This window comes from Solea senegalensis, linkage group LG14 (assembly GCF_019176455.1).
Source record: "Solea senegalensis isolate Sse05_10M linkage group LG14, IFAPA_SoseM_1, whole genome shotgun sequence".
Classification (NCBI taxonomy): domain Eukaryota; kingdom Metazoa; phylum Chordata; class Actinopteri; order Pleuronectiformes; family Soleidae; genus Solea; species Solea senegalensis.
Window position 1 is genome coordinate 19,840,409 of NC_058034.1, and position 16,975 is coordinate 19,857,383.

The 16,975-nt window shown below is 41.0% G+C and overlaps 2 protein-coding genes across 3 annotated transcripts; one reads left to right on the forward strand and one right to left on the reverse strand.

Moving 5' to 3' along the window:
* Nucleotides 1-5,860: 5,860 nt before the first annotated feature.
* LOC122781289 (leucine-rich repeat-containing protein 24-like) lies at nucleotides 5,861-14,195 on the reverse strand. Of its 2 annotated transcripts, XM_044044925.1 has the most exons (8): nucleotides 13,943-14,195; nucleotides 10,853-11,046; nucleotides 10,375-10,461; nucleotides 9,397-9,588; nucleotides 8,908-9,076; nucleotides 8,539-8,801; nucleotides 7,555-8,130; nucleotides 5,861-6,326 (listed from the first exon to the last, which is right to left on the reverse strand). In XM_044044925.1, exons 2-8 carry the CDS (start codon nucleotides 11,027-11,029, stop codon nucleotides 5,916-5,918), a joined length of 1,875 nt encoding a protein of 624 aa, XP_043900860.1. In that variant the 5' UTR covers nucleotides 11,030-11,046; nucleotides 13,943-14,195; the 3' UTR covers nucleotides 5,861-5,915. The 2 variants fall into 2 exon arrangements, with proteins under 2 accessions (XP_043900860.1, XP_043900861.1); XM_044044926.1 differs by lacking the exon at nucleotides 13,943-14,195 and having other exon boundaries at nucleotides 10,853-11,053.
* Nucleotides 14,196-14,917: 722 nt separating this feature from the next.
* Nucleotides 14,918-16,507, forward strand: mrpl55 (mitochondrial ribosomal protein L55). The gene is made up of 4 exons (XM_044044518.1): nucleotides 14,918-14,929; nucleotides 15,028-15,134; nucleotides 15,710-15,905; nucleotides 16,179-16,507. Exons 1-4 carry the CDS (start codon nucleotides 14,918-14,920, stop codon nucleotides 16,326-16,328), a joined length of 465 nt encoding a protein of 154 aa, XP_043900453.1. The 3' UTR covers nucleotides 16,329-16,507.
* The last annotated feature ends 468 nt before the right edge of the window (nucleotides 16,508-16,975 follow it).

Genomic DNA, 16,975 nt, shown 5'->3' on the forward strand with positions numbered 1-16,975 from the left:
GGCTAGGCACGTTTTAAAGACCCGGACAGGGTGGTGTGGCAGAGAGTTTGATAAACAAGAGGGCAGATAAGAGAGTGAAGTGGTGTCGCATGAGGACAAGTCCACTGTGCTGCCAAAGTCAAAAAACAAACAGAGACTTTACACCAGGACAGTACAGGTTACTTTGAAATGTTGCCAGACTGTTTCTGGGTCCAGGAGCATTGCACCGGGGTTGATAAAGCAGGTTATTGCCTGGGGCCCACAAGAACTGCTGATGACTGTAAACCACAGCAATTGGTGAGGACTTCCTCGAATGTAATGATTGTGTAAGGAGGCCATGATGCCATTGTCTCAAACTCACTAACAAGGCTCAATGTTTGCTACCCGGACACAATTTTCAGCCCAATAATCCAGTCACAGTTGATGGCAAATTTACAAAACCGCCCAAAAGTGTAAAATATTCCAGGGGAAAGCCTGTGAGTCAACAATGCATCCCTCAGTGGAAGGCTTGGAAGGGCCAAGAGTGTTCTGGTCTTTTTTCAAGCACCTGACCTGGTACAGGGGGTGGAGGTTGTTCAGTGCTGCTCCAGCAACTTTGCTGCTCATCTTCATGATACTTGATTGGGCATTGGCTGGAGGACCAAAGCTACTTTTATATCTCTTTGTTGTACCTCTCAGGATTGTAAACCTGTGTCCAGTGGGAAGAAGCTCAGAAGTCGTTTCGTCAGTTTGCTCACCACCATTGTTGTCGGAAGTCGAAATTTCCTGTCGTAGGAACTCCCCATCAAGTCAGACTACCAATTTAGTAAATTGGAGCAGCATTACAAGCTCCGACATGGGATTACAAGATGGTTACCACCTGTGTCATTAGGCAAAACACTCTTTGAACTGTTAATGGCACCAATGTCATAAATCAGTTGCATAAATAGTACTGTTCCACTTTCATACGTGGACATCCTGCCACACCGTTTGTGTTGTAGTGTTGTTCTTATTAACAGATAGTGCTAACGATGGCTAGCCCAAGACACGTTTGCGTCCATGTTGTTTTTCGACATCTCATCTGCAACGCGGTGAACGTCTAATGATGTAAATGGAGCGCACTATCGCTATCTGTCTTGAATACAGAATGTGCTGTCACCTGAGCATTTGACGATCTGAGCTGGAGCAGTTCTGCACTGAAGAGACAAGTTTTGGGACCATGCAGTGAGACAAAAAGACAAGACACATTCAGTAAAAGCATCATAAAACAAGGTCAACGTCGTGTTGTCAATGTGGAAATACCAACGCTGCTCAAGACGGAAGAGTTGTGCCACAGTTCAGTTCAAATTTCATTGTTCAGAAGGTTCTCCACTCAGGAGATGCGAACACCATCGACAAACGGTCAAGTGTCTGTTGTCCATCACCATGTGGTGAAAACTTTAATTTCTCTTGGGTGGTGGCTGTGGCAGGACATCTGGACCTTGGGTCTTCTTAAAGGCTCTCCGTAACCCTCTAGAATTCACCTGCCCACTTTTGCACAGTTGATAAACCTGGAGCATCATCCCATAATGTGGCAGCCATGTCAGCATGAATGTCCTTGCAGGGTTAAGCCACTTTTCTACAGATGTATAGTGACTACGGTGCCAAATTTTGCCCATGTTCACAAAATGTCTGTATTACTAATTTTTAAAGTCCTCAATCAGCTATAAAAATGTGGATTTATCCGGAAGGAAACAATGCAGTTAGTATCAGGAAAGGTTGAATTTAGTGCATGCCAAGTTTCATTGCTCTGGCAATGCTTACTTTCTTCTTATTCAGACTCAGATAATGAGACTCTTCTCACCAACACCAGATTTCCTTAGTTTGAACCCTTCATCCACTGCTCGTGGCTTCATGTAATTTTAAGATAAAACTGTGCAGCCTCATGTTCAAACAGTTGTATGTAAACAGAATGCAGGCCTCATCCAATGGAATGTCAAGGTTACGAGTTATTTACCCAGAGACAGACAGATAAATGTGAACAGTGACTCAGAGATTGGACGGTACAATAATCAAACAAACATTTTTAATGATTATCCAAGAATGGGTCAGAAGTCAAACCTTGATTTCCTCCATTTTCCTGACTGAGAAATCATTTTGATAATCCTAATTACAAAGACTCACTTGGATTAGTGTCATTTATTTGACGGTAGGCCTCCAAACCATAATTATGCCCCCCCTTGTCTGCTTTTTTAAAGAAAATTTCAATATCTAGAGTTAGAGATTCTGCGCTTTGGAATCTCACAACACTGAGCATTTATTTATAAAATACCTTTCAGAATATGAGATTAAAACAAAGAAGATTAAAACAAAACAAAGCAAATGTTTATGGCTGCAACCAATGATTACTTCCATTATTGATTCATCATTTTTATTATTTTTATCCATTCATCAGTTGGATTGTTTGGTCCATGAAATATCTCCACAGGTGGTAAAATGTAAAAATTAAAACTCATTATTAATTTTTTTTTTGCCAAGACATGAAAATATAAAATGTAACAATAATAAAATAAAAAACAAGTCCCGGCCTCAGCCTCCATGTCTGGATTTTTCTGTCTGTCTGACTTTGCTCCTGTGTCCGTGTGCTAGTTAACAAACCTCGGTCCAGTCATTGACCCATGAACCTTTGCTTTGTCTGTACCAGAAACTCCAGCAGGTTTGTGCAAATAGTTTAAATAATATAACACTGAGCTGTTTTTATTTTTGGCAGTAAAAATACGGGCATGAGAAAATGCAGCATTACAGCGCCACATACAGGCCTGTTCCACAGTGTTTAGAGTCCTTTTGTGGGATTTCAAGTGTATGAAGATACTTGGTATTTACTGAAAACTACAAAAAAAAAAAAGTACAAACAAGATTAAGATAAATCCTGGGAAAGGCTTTAATAAACCTTTAAAATGTTTTGTCCAATGAGTTGTTTGTGGTAAATTCCCCCGTTATTAAACATATTGGTATAAAAGGTTAAAATACAGAACAATTAATGGTTATTTAGTGGTAATGATCTTGACTGGTGGGTGTTTAATGTCATTGTTGTCAGTAGAATTAATTGTTCCTCACAAACATAACCCAACAAAGGTTTCATCTAAAAATCAAAGTTTATTTCCTTTGTACAACTGAAACCAATGGACTGACTCAAACGTGACGTTGGACACTTGACTGTCGCTAAATTCAGACGTGTGGAAAAACAAACGCTTGACAGTTTGTTTTTCCTTGACAGTGACCGATCTGCTCAGCCTGATTAAACAGTAACGACTCGGAACAGATGCCAGAACGAGTGAGGCATTCTGATTCAGGCATCGTTTCAAACAAAACAAAAAAAAAAAAAACTAGAATGCACAAACAGGAATATGAACGCTGACGGAATCATAAGCACACAGAGGCAGCAGGAGTGAGGATAAGAGCGCTTTACTATTCATAGAATGTATCTCATCCTCCCTCTGGAAATTATACTGGATGAAACTCCAAACTGTAATCTTTGTTCTAATAGAGACAGCGGTTTCTTTTCCTTTATTACGTCCAAGGATGTTTTCATCAGCGTGGGTTTATCAGTTCCAAAATCTGCGTTGATGACACAATTCGTGCCATGCGCACGTTGTGTATGGAAGTATACCAGGGCCTTTAGAGACACAGGTAAGTTAGCAATTTCCTAAATTTACGTTGGTATAATCTGGTTTAAACGTCACACGGCATAAATGTGTTCAACGCCTCGCAAGCTTTACCAAAGATGGCTGAGCTGTCACTAAAGTGTCAAACCCGACCACCATAATCTGGATTAATAGATGACAATGTTGGCTTCAACGTGGTATGGGATGGTGAGGAAGTGAGCTGGACAAAAGCCACACAATATGTATCACTTTGTGAAACCAAACTAAAATACTTCGGCTATAACATTTCGGACAAACAGCGAACAATTTGGCAAGCGATGATGTATCTTCCACAAAACTAAGAAAACATGACACTCATCACAAACTCTTTTGTGAAACCTTTCCCATTTTTGTTTCTTGAACCAATAGTGTCCAGAGATCCTGCCTCTCGGTGGAATAGTGGCTAGCACTGTTGCCTCACAGCAAGAAGGTCCAGGTTTGCTCTGGGTTTTCTGGTTTCCCCCCACAGTCCAAAACATGCAGAAGTTAATTGGACACTCACAATTTGATGGATTGACAACTTTACCAGGGCGTGACCCCCACCTTTCACACTTTGTCAGCTGGGATCGGCTCCAGCTCCCTCACAACCCCTCATGTGTCAGATAAAGCAGAAGAAAATTAATTGAGTGAGTCCTGCCTACTACAGCTTTAAGATGCTGCGTGAAAATATCCCTTTGATATGACAGATAAATAAATAAATTAGTGAATACATAGGTAAATAAATCATTTTAAAAAGTTCCACCATCACTGAACTGCGTTCAATTTAAATGAAGACAGGTACAAAAACGCACATAAAGGGTTCCCGCATGCTCCAATACAGGAAGATGTCACAACGTCCCCCCCCAGAGAACAAAGACAGAGACGGAGTTCTGCTACGACAGTAGCTTTGATAAATGCTAAACCCACATGTTCCTGTGCGGGACACTTTGTGTCTGTTAGCACATGCAGTGTCACCATGTGTCCACTAAGAAGCCTTGGTGCTCTTTTACTTAAAGCTGGTTTGTAAACCGTTTCCTGTGAGAGTCTCGTAGAAAGTCAATTCTCCTTCAGAGATGACACGAATTAATAATTCTGTGAGTTCAAGGTGGATTTCAGAAGATGCAGGAACGTGGCCGTCTTTGCTGTTAAACACACAAACACATTATTCCTCTTAGGACATTGACGTCCATTCATTTGGACATTCCTGAATACACTGCAAAAACAGCCCAGTAAGAAAGAAGCCAAATATTCTTAAACTGATTTACCTTCTGCGAGTGGATTATTTGTTATGAAACAAATATTTGGCTTAAAATTTAAAGCTTTAAACCATATCATTTCTGATTTTTCTTCCCAACCACTGTTTTCAGTTTTGTTACTTATAACTAAAGCTTGGGTAAGCTGTAATATCTTACTGAGACACAGTATTTTGTCACACTGTGACAAACCTTTTGTCAGTTTTCTGGTGCGAAACTTAAAAAAGAAGCAATTCCCCAGAATATGCTTTAAAATGCGGAAGAACAGGCAAAAAAAACTGTTTGGTCTTCCTTTTCTTGATTTCGCTGATCTTTGCAGAGAAATTAGACTTATTTTACTAATTACTTTTTTGCAGTGCAGAGCATTTACCGCTACACTGTAAAACAACCCTACTAGAAATAAGCCACATATTCTTAAATGAATGTACATTTTCCTGGAAGAATCTGCCGGTGGAGTTTTTCTTGGCTTGAAACCTAAAATTAAACCATTTTCAGACTCAAATGGAGAGGAAAATTAGACAAAATGTGTCCAAACTTTACAAATCTTAAACCTTATTTTGCACACATACTATATACAACATACATATAAAATAAGATTATTTACCTGGTGCAAAATTTGTTTGCCAAGATTATTTTTTATTTTTAGGTAAATAATAAAAACAGTTTCCCAGATTTCCCAGAATTATTTTTTCCCTACAATCTAAAACAGCCCTACCAGAAATAAGCCAAATATTCTTAATTTGATGTAAATTGTCTTGTCTTGCCCTTGAGTTAAGCAAATTTTGCTTGGCTAGAAAATTTAACCTTAGTAAATCATTTTTGTCTTTTCTCAATTTTACATTTTTGAAAGTCTGTTTTTGCAGTGTAACCTTGACCATAACCATAACCTGAACTCAAATCCAGACATGAGTCATGTTCTGCCTCTTTGGGACCAGGTTTTGGTCTCCATGATGCCTAATGGTCCAGTGTTTATGACACACACTCCCTCTCTCACACACTCACACACTGTGTTGCAGCGGACTCTCGCTCTCTCTCGTCCTCTTCAGCAGTGGATCTCGTAGGCAATCTGAGAGTCCATGAACAGACCCGTGTGGTTTAGAAACAGCCCTTCACCCTCTGATGTGATCACAGGCTCCGCCTCCCCTCCCTCCCCCGCCATTCTCCTCATGGTCCGTATGTCCACATCCCCCTGCTGCTGCTGCTGTTTGTTGGGGACCAGAGTCGGGGTCAGGGTCTGTGCGGCCTCTGAGGAGACGCTGTGGCTGGAGGTGTCTGAGGCAGCGGAGCAGCCCAGGTTAGTGGTGGACACGGCAGTGGGCGGAGCCGGCGGCAGCACAGGTTTGGCCCGGTTCAGGACGTACATCTCGTGGCCGCGCTCGTCGCGGTACTCCTCCAGCTGAGCGAAGGTGGTGGGTCCGTCAGAATAGTCGTTCACGTACAGGATGCTCTCCTCCTGCGGGGTCAAAGGTCAACTTTGTTACTTTTGCACAGAAGTTGATTTATGTGGGTTTCTCTACAACTGATGTTGATTTTTTTTAGACATCGTTTTGGCCAAAAGTGGATAATTGTTGCCGAATTTTTAGCTCCATACATTTGAACATACATTGAACATTTTTCCCTGTGTGATGAAACACAGTGATATAAAATAATACACAATGTGGTTTATTATATAAAGTATTTTCAATAAAAAATAATAAACTAAAAGAAACAGCTAATCAAAAATACGGCTTTGGATGAAACATTTTTTTTTGTGATTTAGCAACATTTAATTTGAAATAATTGTAAGAAAACGTTTACATTTTAATAATGCGAGTGCTTTAAACTTTTTCATATTTTTATATCAACCTCATGCTCATCCTTTAATCACCAATAATCCCAATGTTTTGGATCAAAATAATCCCACTTGGACAAAAACACGTTTGTCAACACATCCTTTAATCCGGATTAAAACCAAGATTAGATCATATGATAATATCAGATTTTCATTTTTTTTGTTGTTGTTTTGAACTTGGTCTGATTCTGGTCAAAATCACAGGATCAGATATCAAACAGATAGAAGTGTAAAATCAGAGAGCAGAGGTGTCAAACTGGCGGCCCGCTGGCCCCATGTGGCCCCCCAATCGATTGCATGCGGCCCACCACTTAATATTATGTTGTAATGAAAACATGGCCCACGACCTCACCTTCTTTTAAACACAGTGTGTAGCTGAGACACGGCTGCCAGCGAGGTGATAGAATATAGACGGGATATAATATAATATATGTTTGCTAGCAATGTTTTTATAACAGTAATAAGACATTCAGTCATAATTATCACAGTATTGAATGTATTACATACAACATTCAATTACATGTATAAATAAGCTTGTAGATTCATTTTGCATCATAAATAAGTTTTTATTGTATAAACTTGTGTTTAAGTACACGTCATTCCATATCAAAACAAGCACTTTTACTTTTTAAATTCTGGGAAATATCATCATGAATATCTTAATTGTGATATCATGATGCAACATTGTGTTTTAATTTTAAGATCATGCTTAAAATTTTAAGATCATGCTTTTTTCCCACTTGAGATTAGACGCTCATTGGCCCCAAGGTCATTTGAGTTTGACAACCCTGATCTAGAGTGTCCACGTTACCTAATCCCGATATTGCTGCTGTTTCAAACAGACACACACCTTCTCTCCATCGGCTCCATCAGCCTCCTTATCTCGCTGGTGATGTCGGCTGTAGATCATGGCGACCAGCAGCAGCGCGGTCAGAGCCAGCAGAGAGATGCCCACAGCGATGGCGGTCTGCGTGGCGGCGCCCAGTGAGCTGAAGGCCATGCTGCCCAGAGCGTACAGTGGCTCCCGGCTCACGTCTGAGCCCGGAGCCGGGCCGTGGCTCCTCAGCCGCGGCCACACGGGCGAGTACGGTGAGGACACTTGGGACCACGAGGCCCAGATGGATGAGGTCGAGGAGGAAGTGGACGAGTTGATGGCGAGCTGGAAGGTCACCCTGGCCACGCCCCCCGCATTCCAGGCTTCGCATTCGTAGAAGCCAGCGTGAGCCACCGTCACGTTACTGAGAAACAACATGCCGCTGCCAGTGTCGGGGTCGAAGCGCTCGGCGCCATTCTTCTGCAGACTGACCCTGCCCTCCTGTGACGGCTCCTGTGTCCCGGCCCCGGCTCCGCCTCCAGCACCCACCTCCTGGACCAGACCTCGAGGGGAAAGCGCCACTTTACCCTGGGAGGCTTTTCTCCAGGTCACCTGCAGAAGAGCAGAGATAGCTTTGGTTACAGACAGTAACATCTACATGATTAGTGTTACACCTAAAAACTTGATATGTTGAGATTAATCTCAAAATTTCAAGAATAAAGATGGAAGATCTTCCGTCTTTATCCAGACAGTCTGTCTCAGATGTGGTCTTATTTTAGTGATGTTACCAACCTGGGCACACAGTACCTGTCCTAATCAACAAGAGCTGCAGTTCCCTGGACTTTCAACAAGATATTCCAACTGATGTCACCTCATGTCAAAATTTGGTTGAGTCCCAGATCTACAGCATGTCGATTTAGAAGTAAACGACGAAGCGATTCATCCCACAAAACTAGATCTGCCGAGGTTAAACCAATCGTTCCAGGAAAGAGCTGGAAATCACAATCAGTCACGTGATACCTGAGGTCGAGGATACCCAGAGGCATGGCAGGACACCCTGAGGCTCTCTCCCAGCCGCACAGCCAGCCTCCTGGGCTCCAGCTGCACCAGTGGAGGGATGCACACCAAGCTGTTGAGAGGAACCTCCACCAGGCTGAGGTGAGACAGACGTGGCGGCTCGGTGCAGACCAGGCGACGTTCTGCCGAGCTGAGCAACCGCTGGCCCGCCTCGTCGATCCAGCTCCTCAGCCAGTGGAGAGCGCAGTCACAGCGCCACGGGTTGTCTACGGCAAAAAAACAGAGGTCAACAGAGCCAACGCTGGAACCAGATGATGCATCAAAGAGTTCAGAGACAAAAGGTGATGGATTTTTCCACTGACACCGTCTCACCTGTGATGCGCAGCACCTGCAGGCTGACGAGAGGTCGCAGCGACGCCGGGCCGATGGTGTGAAGGTTGTTGCGGCTCAGGTCCAGCAGAGCCAGAGACGTCAGGCCAGCGAGAGCCTGGTCTGCTATCATGTCGATGCTGTTGTGCTGCAAATGCAGCTCCTGCAGACGCTGCAGCGTAAGCACACACAGCGAGATCTAGTCATCTTTTTATAGAGCTCCTGTAGCTGATGCCACAAGATACTATGACGCAACGCTCACAACCAAAACAATGCCATTTTGGAGAGCGTGTTTCCCTCCATTGAAGCTCACTGTGCTACAAAATCTTTAGAGGATATTATGGGCCACATGTGGCCACTCTAATATCATAATAGCAATATTTTTGTACAACAGTAATAATAAGACATAAACAAGCTTGTTTTATGTCTTATTATTATTTATTATTATTGACTAAATCTCAGCTTTACTTCTGGACTGGACCTCAGTCTCACCTGTAATCCACGGAAGGTGAAGTCCTGCAGCCGCGTGATGTCGTTTCTTGCCAGGTAGAGAATGCGCAGATGTTCGAGTCCCTTAAACATGTCAGCCGTGACAAGGTGGATCCGGTTCCCGTTCAGAGCCAGCTCCAACAGCTGGCCCTGGTTCTGGAAGGAGCCGGGTTCCACTGCTGAGATGGTGTTGTTCTGGAGGAGGTGAACACACAGACGTCTCATTACTCAGGACATTTAAACCACTGTGTTTACGGTTCTGAAATTAGACGTTGAAGTTGTTTTAAAGGCTCAGAGTCAGATTTTGTGTCCCTTGTTGACGTTGAGTGACATTTTTGGTCACAGTGGTGAGATAAATAAATTAATAATTTTTCCACAGGAAACATCAGTGTTTTTCACTACGTCGTAGCTTAAACAGAAAACCCTGCCCTCTAGTGGTGATTTGAGAAGGACACTCTTCCTGTCTCGCTGCTCTCCAGCGTCTTCAGGCGTCCTCAGCACCAAATAAGCAGTATTTGGATCAGTATCAATAAAATCGAAATGATATCCATCCCTAATACACACACATTTTGAGGGTTGCAACGATTAAATCAATTATTTATTGATTACTACATTAATTGCCAATTTGTTTTAATAATTAAAACTAGGTTTTCTTTTGTTTTTCAGCCTAAATGTGAATATCTTCTGGTTTCTTTGCTCCGTATCACAAATAAATCATTAAAACTGATTTAAGCTTGGTTTGTGGACAAAAACAAGACATTTCCATGTTTGACAAACACTGATCAATATTTTATGGACCAAACAAGTACACGATCAATCAAGGAAATCATTTTAAACATTTTCTGACTCTTTATGGACAAAACAACTCATCAATTACTTGAATAAATTGAGTTGTTTAAATGACAACAAAAGCTTTGGACCAGACATTGAAGGTTAGGGTGTGTGTGCGTGCGTGTGTGCGTGTGTGTGTGTGTTCATCACCTGCAGGTACAGGTAGTGCAGGTGCTTCAGCAGAACAAGGTCCTGTCGACGGATCTGTCCGATCACATTGTCCTGGAGGAAGACGGTCTGGAAGAAGAGAAGACAACATGAAGACAGGATGGACAGCTCAGGTCAGGTCAGGTGATTTTAATTATACCCGTAAATAAATTTTGGTTCTAACTTGAGACAATCCACAAAAAACATGGACAAAGACAATTAAAACGGGTGTAAAACGTAGTACAAATAAATTACTACGGCTTTTTAAAGATGAGTCATTGCAGCAGGACAATTTGTTTCAGTGAGTTTCATTCTTTCACGTGCAGTCAGATGTTTTATTTTTTTCATTTAACCAGGTAAAAACTCAAGAGGTCAGCAGCACACGTCACAGTGAACCACACAAAAACAATGAACAAACGACAAAACGAAAAACAATCTAAAATCCACTCTGTCAGTAAATATTGGGGTTGGATGGACCAACCTGTGTGGACACGGGGACGTGTTTGGGAATGTCCCTCAGGCCAGTGGAGCCACACTCCACCGTGAGACTGTAGCAGCGGCAGCTCAGAGGACACGAGGGAGACGCCGAGGCCAGGCGAGGACTGACGATGGACAGCAGGAGCAGCGCGGAGACAAGACGCACCCACGTCACAGCCATGACACCCAGAGACGGGGCTGAGGAGGAGGACAGAGGACAGACACCCGAGGAGGTCATCATGGGGTAAAAGTAGGTTTTTAAACACATCTGCTGTGCCTGGGCAGGGCATCGGTCACCTCTGCCCTATAACTTTGTTTTCCATATACAGAGGGTCAGCTGACCTCAGCGCTCTGACTGGACACTGCGGTGCAGGTCTTGGTCGTCCTGTGACACTATGTTCTTCAAAAGTCCGTAACAGTTGATTTCAGTTCAAATCGACAAAGACAGACAGACGGACACGCCCCATATTCATGTCAATGTCATGGATCATCATGGATGGTTTCCATGGTGACTGAGATTCTGTGACGAGTTTGATCACTGTAGCGACGTCAGCCTCTGTAAAGACTGAAATAAAATTAACACCCGCGTCAGTCAATACTATTTATAACCACGGTTCTCAAGCTGTGGGACCTGGAGGAGAATCATGTGATCCTAGTGGAGCTGAGGAATTTGTAGAAAATGAAACAATGTTGAGAAACCACTGATTTAAGTGGCTGACTTGCGTTGCTACAGTGATAAAACCCTATTGTATATTCATCTGTGTGAAAATCTCCATCACCATGGAAACCATCTATGCCATGACATTGACATGAATATGGAGTCTGTCTGTCTTTGTTCCTCTCAGAGCTGCTGGACTCACTTGTTCACTGAAGGACGTTCCTACGAGTGTTTACTCAGCAGCTCTGTCTCTGATAGAATGACTGGATTAAAATAAGTGAGGAGGAGGAGGAGAAGACTGTGCCTAAGCAGAGCCACAACCAACCATTATTAATCCAGATTAATTCATTAATCACCATGTCCATGAAATGTTGATCAGTGTTTCACCAAACCACAAAATCTTGATGTCTTTGTTTTGTTTTATGAACCAAAATTAATCGATTTCTTTGTTTATATTGAAAATATTCACATTTTGGAAACTTAACAACTAAGGAAAACATTCCTTACTGCATCATTTCTTTATATTTTTTTTTAATTGTGGTTGTTTCCATCTTCCATAATTAACTATATACACATCATTTACTGGCGAGTGAGCCAATCTGGTCAGGATGGACGGGGACGGACGCCAGTCAAAGTAAAAAAAGTCCAACAATTCAGGAAAAATGTACTATTGTAAATGTGATATTGCACATTGTTGACTTTCTCAAATGTCTTGGTTTTTGTCCACAAACGTAAAATGATTCAGTTTTCATGATTTCTTTGTTTATGGAGCAAAAGAAACAGAAAATATATAAATATCACATATAAGAAGCATTAAGTCAGTCATCATAACTGACTGTAAACACATCGTTTCCCGTCAGACCTAAATCGTTTCCCGTCAGACCTAAAATGACCTGGAGTTTCAGTGAACTTCTAGTCTGGTCAGGGCGGACAAGTTCAATGTGAACAAACTAACTTACTGAAATAAAATTGAAAATATGTCTTGATAATCCATCATAATATTGCAAATTAAACATATTCAGGATGATATTGAACACTAGAGCAGTTTATTTCCTTAATGAAACGAGTCAGTATCCACAAACCAGAATAATTGAGTTTCAATGATTTCTTTGTTTTATAAAGCAAAGAAAAAAAAACTTTAAGAAGCTGAAACATCGTTTTAATTATTTAAATAAACACTCAAACCACTACGGAGGCGCATTGCATTCACTTGAAAAAAAATTGGTTTGTTTTTCAGAGTAATTATTTCTGTTGTTCTGAGTAATTTATTTTTTTCTGTTTTTCAGAGTCATTTTTTTCATGTTTGGTTTTTCAGATAAATTTTTTTCTGATTTACTGAATAATATTTTTCTGAGTTTAGAGCGCATTTGAAACAATAAACGCATTCATTCCTTTATTGAGAGATTTATAACACTGGGAGATAGTCCTGTTCTTAAGTCACATAGATGGTATCACCATTAGTTTGTCGACTTTACTCAGGCACCTGAGGACTTTGTGGTTGTTCAGAAGGAAAGCTCATTCAGATCTGCCAGGTTCAGTTGGACAGATATGGCATGCTCCATGGATACAAGATGATGCATTTGAAATGCATTCAGGCTGAAAATATGGGAGTCACTTGCAGGTTGGAGGTTCTCGTGAAAGTTCTCGATAATTCAGGAAAAAAATTACTCAGAAAAACAGGAAAAATAATATTCAAAAAAACAAACCAAAACATGAATTACTACATTTTCAAATGAATGGAATGCGTAAACCACTGACGATTCATTTAACAAGTTTGTTTTGACATCTAGCTCACAACAAAAAACACGTTTATGAATCTATAAATAACAAAAACAGACATAAATAAACAGAATCAAACCGTTAATTATATAATAACATGTAGACAATGGTAATTAAAACACTAGACATGTTTATATATCATTAAATGTTAAATTAAAGAACTATAACTTAACCTAACCTCTCTTGTCATGCGGCAAATTATAGAAATTAAATTTTAAATGCCCTTTTCATGGTACACCATGTTGAATCTATGAAAACAATGACAAAGAGACAATGTTAAAATTTCCGATCGATATGTGAAGTTTTAATCGCTCACATTCACCTTAAAGAGTCCAAGTTTCCCCTTAAGGACAACTAAGGAGCTGCTTTATATTTTAAAGTCTTATCATAAAGGTCTGCTTGAGTAGAGAGGCCCTTTAAATGTTAGGTGCAGCCCTGCTGCAGGACTGTGTTCACACACACAGAAACCAATCAGCCAATTAATCAATTAATCAATAAATCTCATTGATTATTAATATGAATATGTAGTAAAGAAGCCTGTGTGTGTGTGCGTGTGTGTGTGTCAGATCAGCTGAGGAGGTTTTAACGCTGGTAAAAAAAAAACACTGATCAATAATCATCAGTGATCAATGGAGCAGGAGGAGAAAAAACACGTACCTGCACTGAGGAGGAGGAGAAGAAGAACAGTGTGCACGCTACGTTTTACTGCGCTTTCATGGAGGAAGATGAAGAGGAGGAGGAGGTGTAGCTGCAGCTGCTCCTCACACGCTCCTCATTATCCCCGTCTATTGTCGGGGCTAGAGAGGAGAGCAGAGCCGCAGCTGGAGGATGTTTCCACGCAGAGCAGAGCAGAGCTCCGTGGGTCCACGCACACACACACACACGCACACGGAGAGGATGGAGGGATGAGGAAGAGGAGGAGGTCAGTGTGGAGGAGAAGAAGAAGAAGGAGCAGCAGTGGTGTCTTTGTTGCAGCAGCAGCATCAGTATGACTTCCAGCTGTTTTCTCCTCTCATCATCTTCATCATCTTCATCACCACCATAGTCTGCGCCTCGAGCGTTTCCTCCACTTCCGCTCACAATTATTCACAATAAAAGCGTCAGCACACACGCACACACATACACTCTCTGTCTCTCTCTCTCTGATACAGTGTTGACTCAGTTAATCTAACCAACCATCACCTCCAACCCAGTCATCACGTGACTGACGCTGACTGAAGAAAAACAACACACACACACACACACACACACTTCCAAATTCCAGAAAACAAAAAGTGAATTATTTTCCATCCCATAATATATGCAAGTTGGATTGTTTTAGGGGGCTGGCTGAACCTGGGAGTGACAAAACAAAGACAGCACCTTTTTTGTAATGATTTTTCATCATGTTATGTCATATACAACAAATACATTCCTGTCAGTGGTAGATTTAAATTATATAAATACATTACTTCAGCTAGTGGAAACAATTAAAAACATTTGAAGGGATTTCAACCCCAAGGAATAAAAATAGAAATACAATTGAAATTTAAGTGTATTAAAAAAATGCTTTTTCAATAGGAGTCAATGGCACACAAAGAAAATGCATAAATATCTGATTATTTTTTGTGTTTCTGTCTTGAGCATCGAGAAATGTTTATCCTGGTATACGAATTAGATTTCATGACAGCAAAAGCGAGTCTTCGAATTCTTCCACCGGAACGTTTAATCGGAACGTACGTGTGCTCTTCTCTAAATTTCAGTCGGACACTTACTCCGGACCAACGGAGAAGCACTTCCTGTTGTCAGAAGTGGTGGTGAACATGTTTGCACTCAGACTCTATTCTCTTCACAACAGCGTGTTATCGCGGTAAGAACGGTCTCACTCTAACTACTAACGAACCAACTAACTATAAATTAATCTAAACAGGTTAGGTTTAAAAATTAAGACGACTCGCGTGTTCATCAGGGTCAAACCAACTGCAGAGGACGAGTCCATTTTCGCTGTTACTCTTTACGGTGGAAACGTAACGTTTTGCGTTTAATTACATATTCTCAAGCAATACATGAGCTAAGATACTGAACGTCGTTACACTGAATAGGTGGCTTGCTTTCATGAAGGAAACAGGCGGAGATACACGTTGTTTTTGAAGTGGTACGTTCCATATTTGACACTACATCGCCCCCTAAAGCTAATATTTCCTCAAAAAGCTTCTCCTGTAAAGTAATAAATCCCTGCCCCTAATGTTTGTGTAAGAAATCATAATTTCTCTCCTCACATAAATCTGGATTAGTAGAAACCTTTTATATATTAAATTATTCAAGGTTTTGCTGGCAGATTTTTATAAACATTTTTGATCATGTAGATCATATAATAGTACACCGTGCTAATGAAAGACTGTTAAAATGACACTGTGCGTGTGTTTATGTTTGCATATGTTACAGGTGCGTCGGCACCGTGTCGCCCCTCTGTGCCCAGGTGTCGTCGCTCCACACTCACACAGCTCAGCTCAACTCCAACAGGACATCCATTGTCCGCTGTGGTCGTCAGAAATATGAGAGGCTGTACACTGTGATGCTGGTGGGAGCTGATGGATCCACAGTCAACATCAGATACAAAGAACCCAGACACATCCTCATGGTGAGCGACCTCACCACATTCACTCTCTGGAGTACATTTTAGTTTAATTTCACGATTTCATTTAGTTTAATTTTCATAAACGTTAAGGTAAAGACACTAGCTGTCGGTCACTCTGGTGTCAAGTCATGTGTCTTACTGTGTCGTCTATCGAGTTTACAAAACTGACACCATGACGAAGAGTTGAAACCAGTGGTTTTAACCTGTTTTTAAAGTTATCCTGGCGTGGGTTTGTCGATGTGTTCTAAGTTCCTTCGTGTCTGTGGGTTTTGAAAGATGCCGGTTGATCTGTCCACTCTGTCTGAGGAGGAGCGGCGGTCACGACAGAAAAAGAGAGCAGTCAAGAAGCAGAAGACGCCGACGGCGGTCGTCTATGAAGACGAATTCGAAGCCGACAAATACAGTCAGTTCTGGAAGAAGAAATGATGAAAGAATCTCAGACTCGGACACTCATCAGAAGCTGTGTTTTCCTGTGATTCTGCCAGGATGAGGTTACTGTCTCCTAACGCTGGTCAGAGTAACATTGTTAATACGTTATAATGTTAATAAACTGATAAAAAATGCAGCCTCCATGTGATTGTTAATAAAAAGGCTACGACAATTAACCCGTTCGAAATCTACTCCTTAACTCGGAAATCCACTGAAAAAAATCACTTCCAGCTAATTTATAAGATTAAGACTTGTATTTGAGGTAAATTAATGTAACATCTCATTGTTTCATGTTCTTATTTTCACACTGTAGTTCACACAGTCGAATGGTTAAATAGAAAATACAGTTATTAGTACAATTTATGGTATGATATACATTTTTTAAAATAAATAACAATAGACGTAATGGTTAATGTTTTTCCTTATTTTCAGACAAATCTTTCATCCACAAGGCAACATTTGTAAAGACCAGCTATATGTACATGCTTTTTTAAATATATATAATGAAATCTTATTTATATATATTAGATTTTTTGTTACCTAAATATCTGTTATAGTGTTTAAATTATTTGTTAAGCTCAAAATGTTTAAATGCATTACAGTTTTGTAAATGAGAAGTTAAAGTAAAAAAATAAAATGATCTT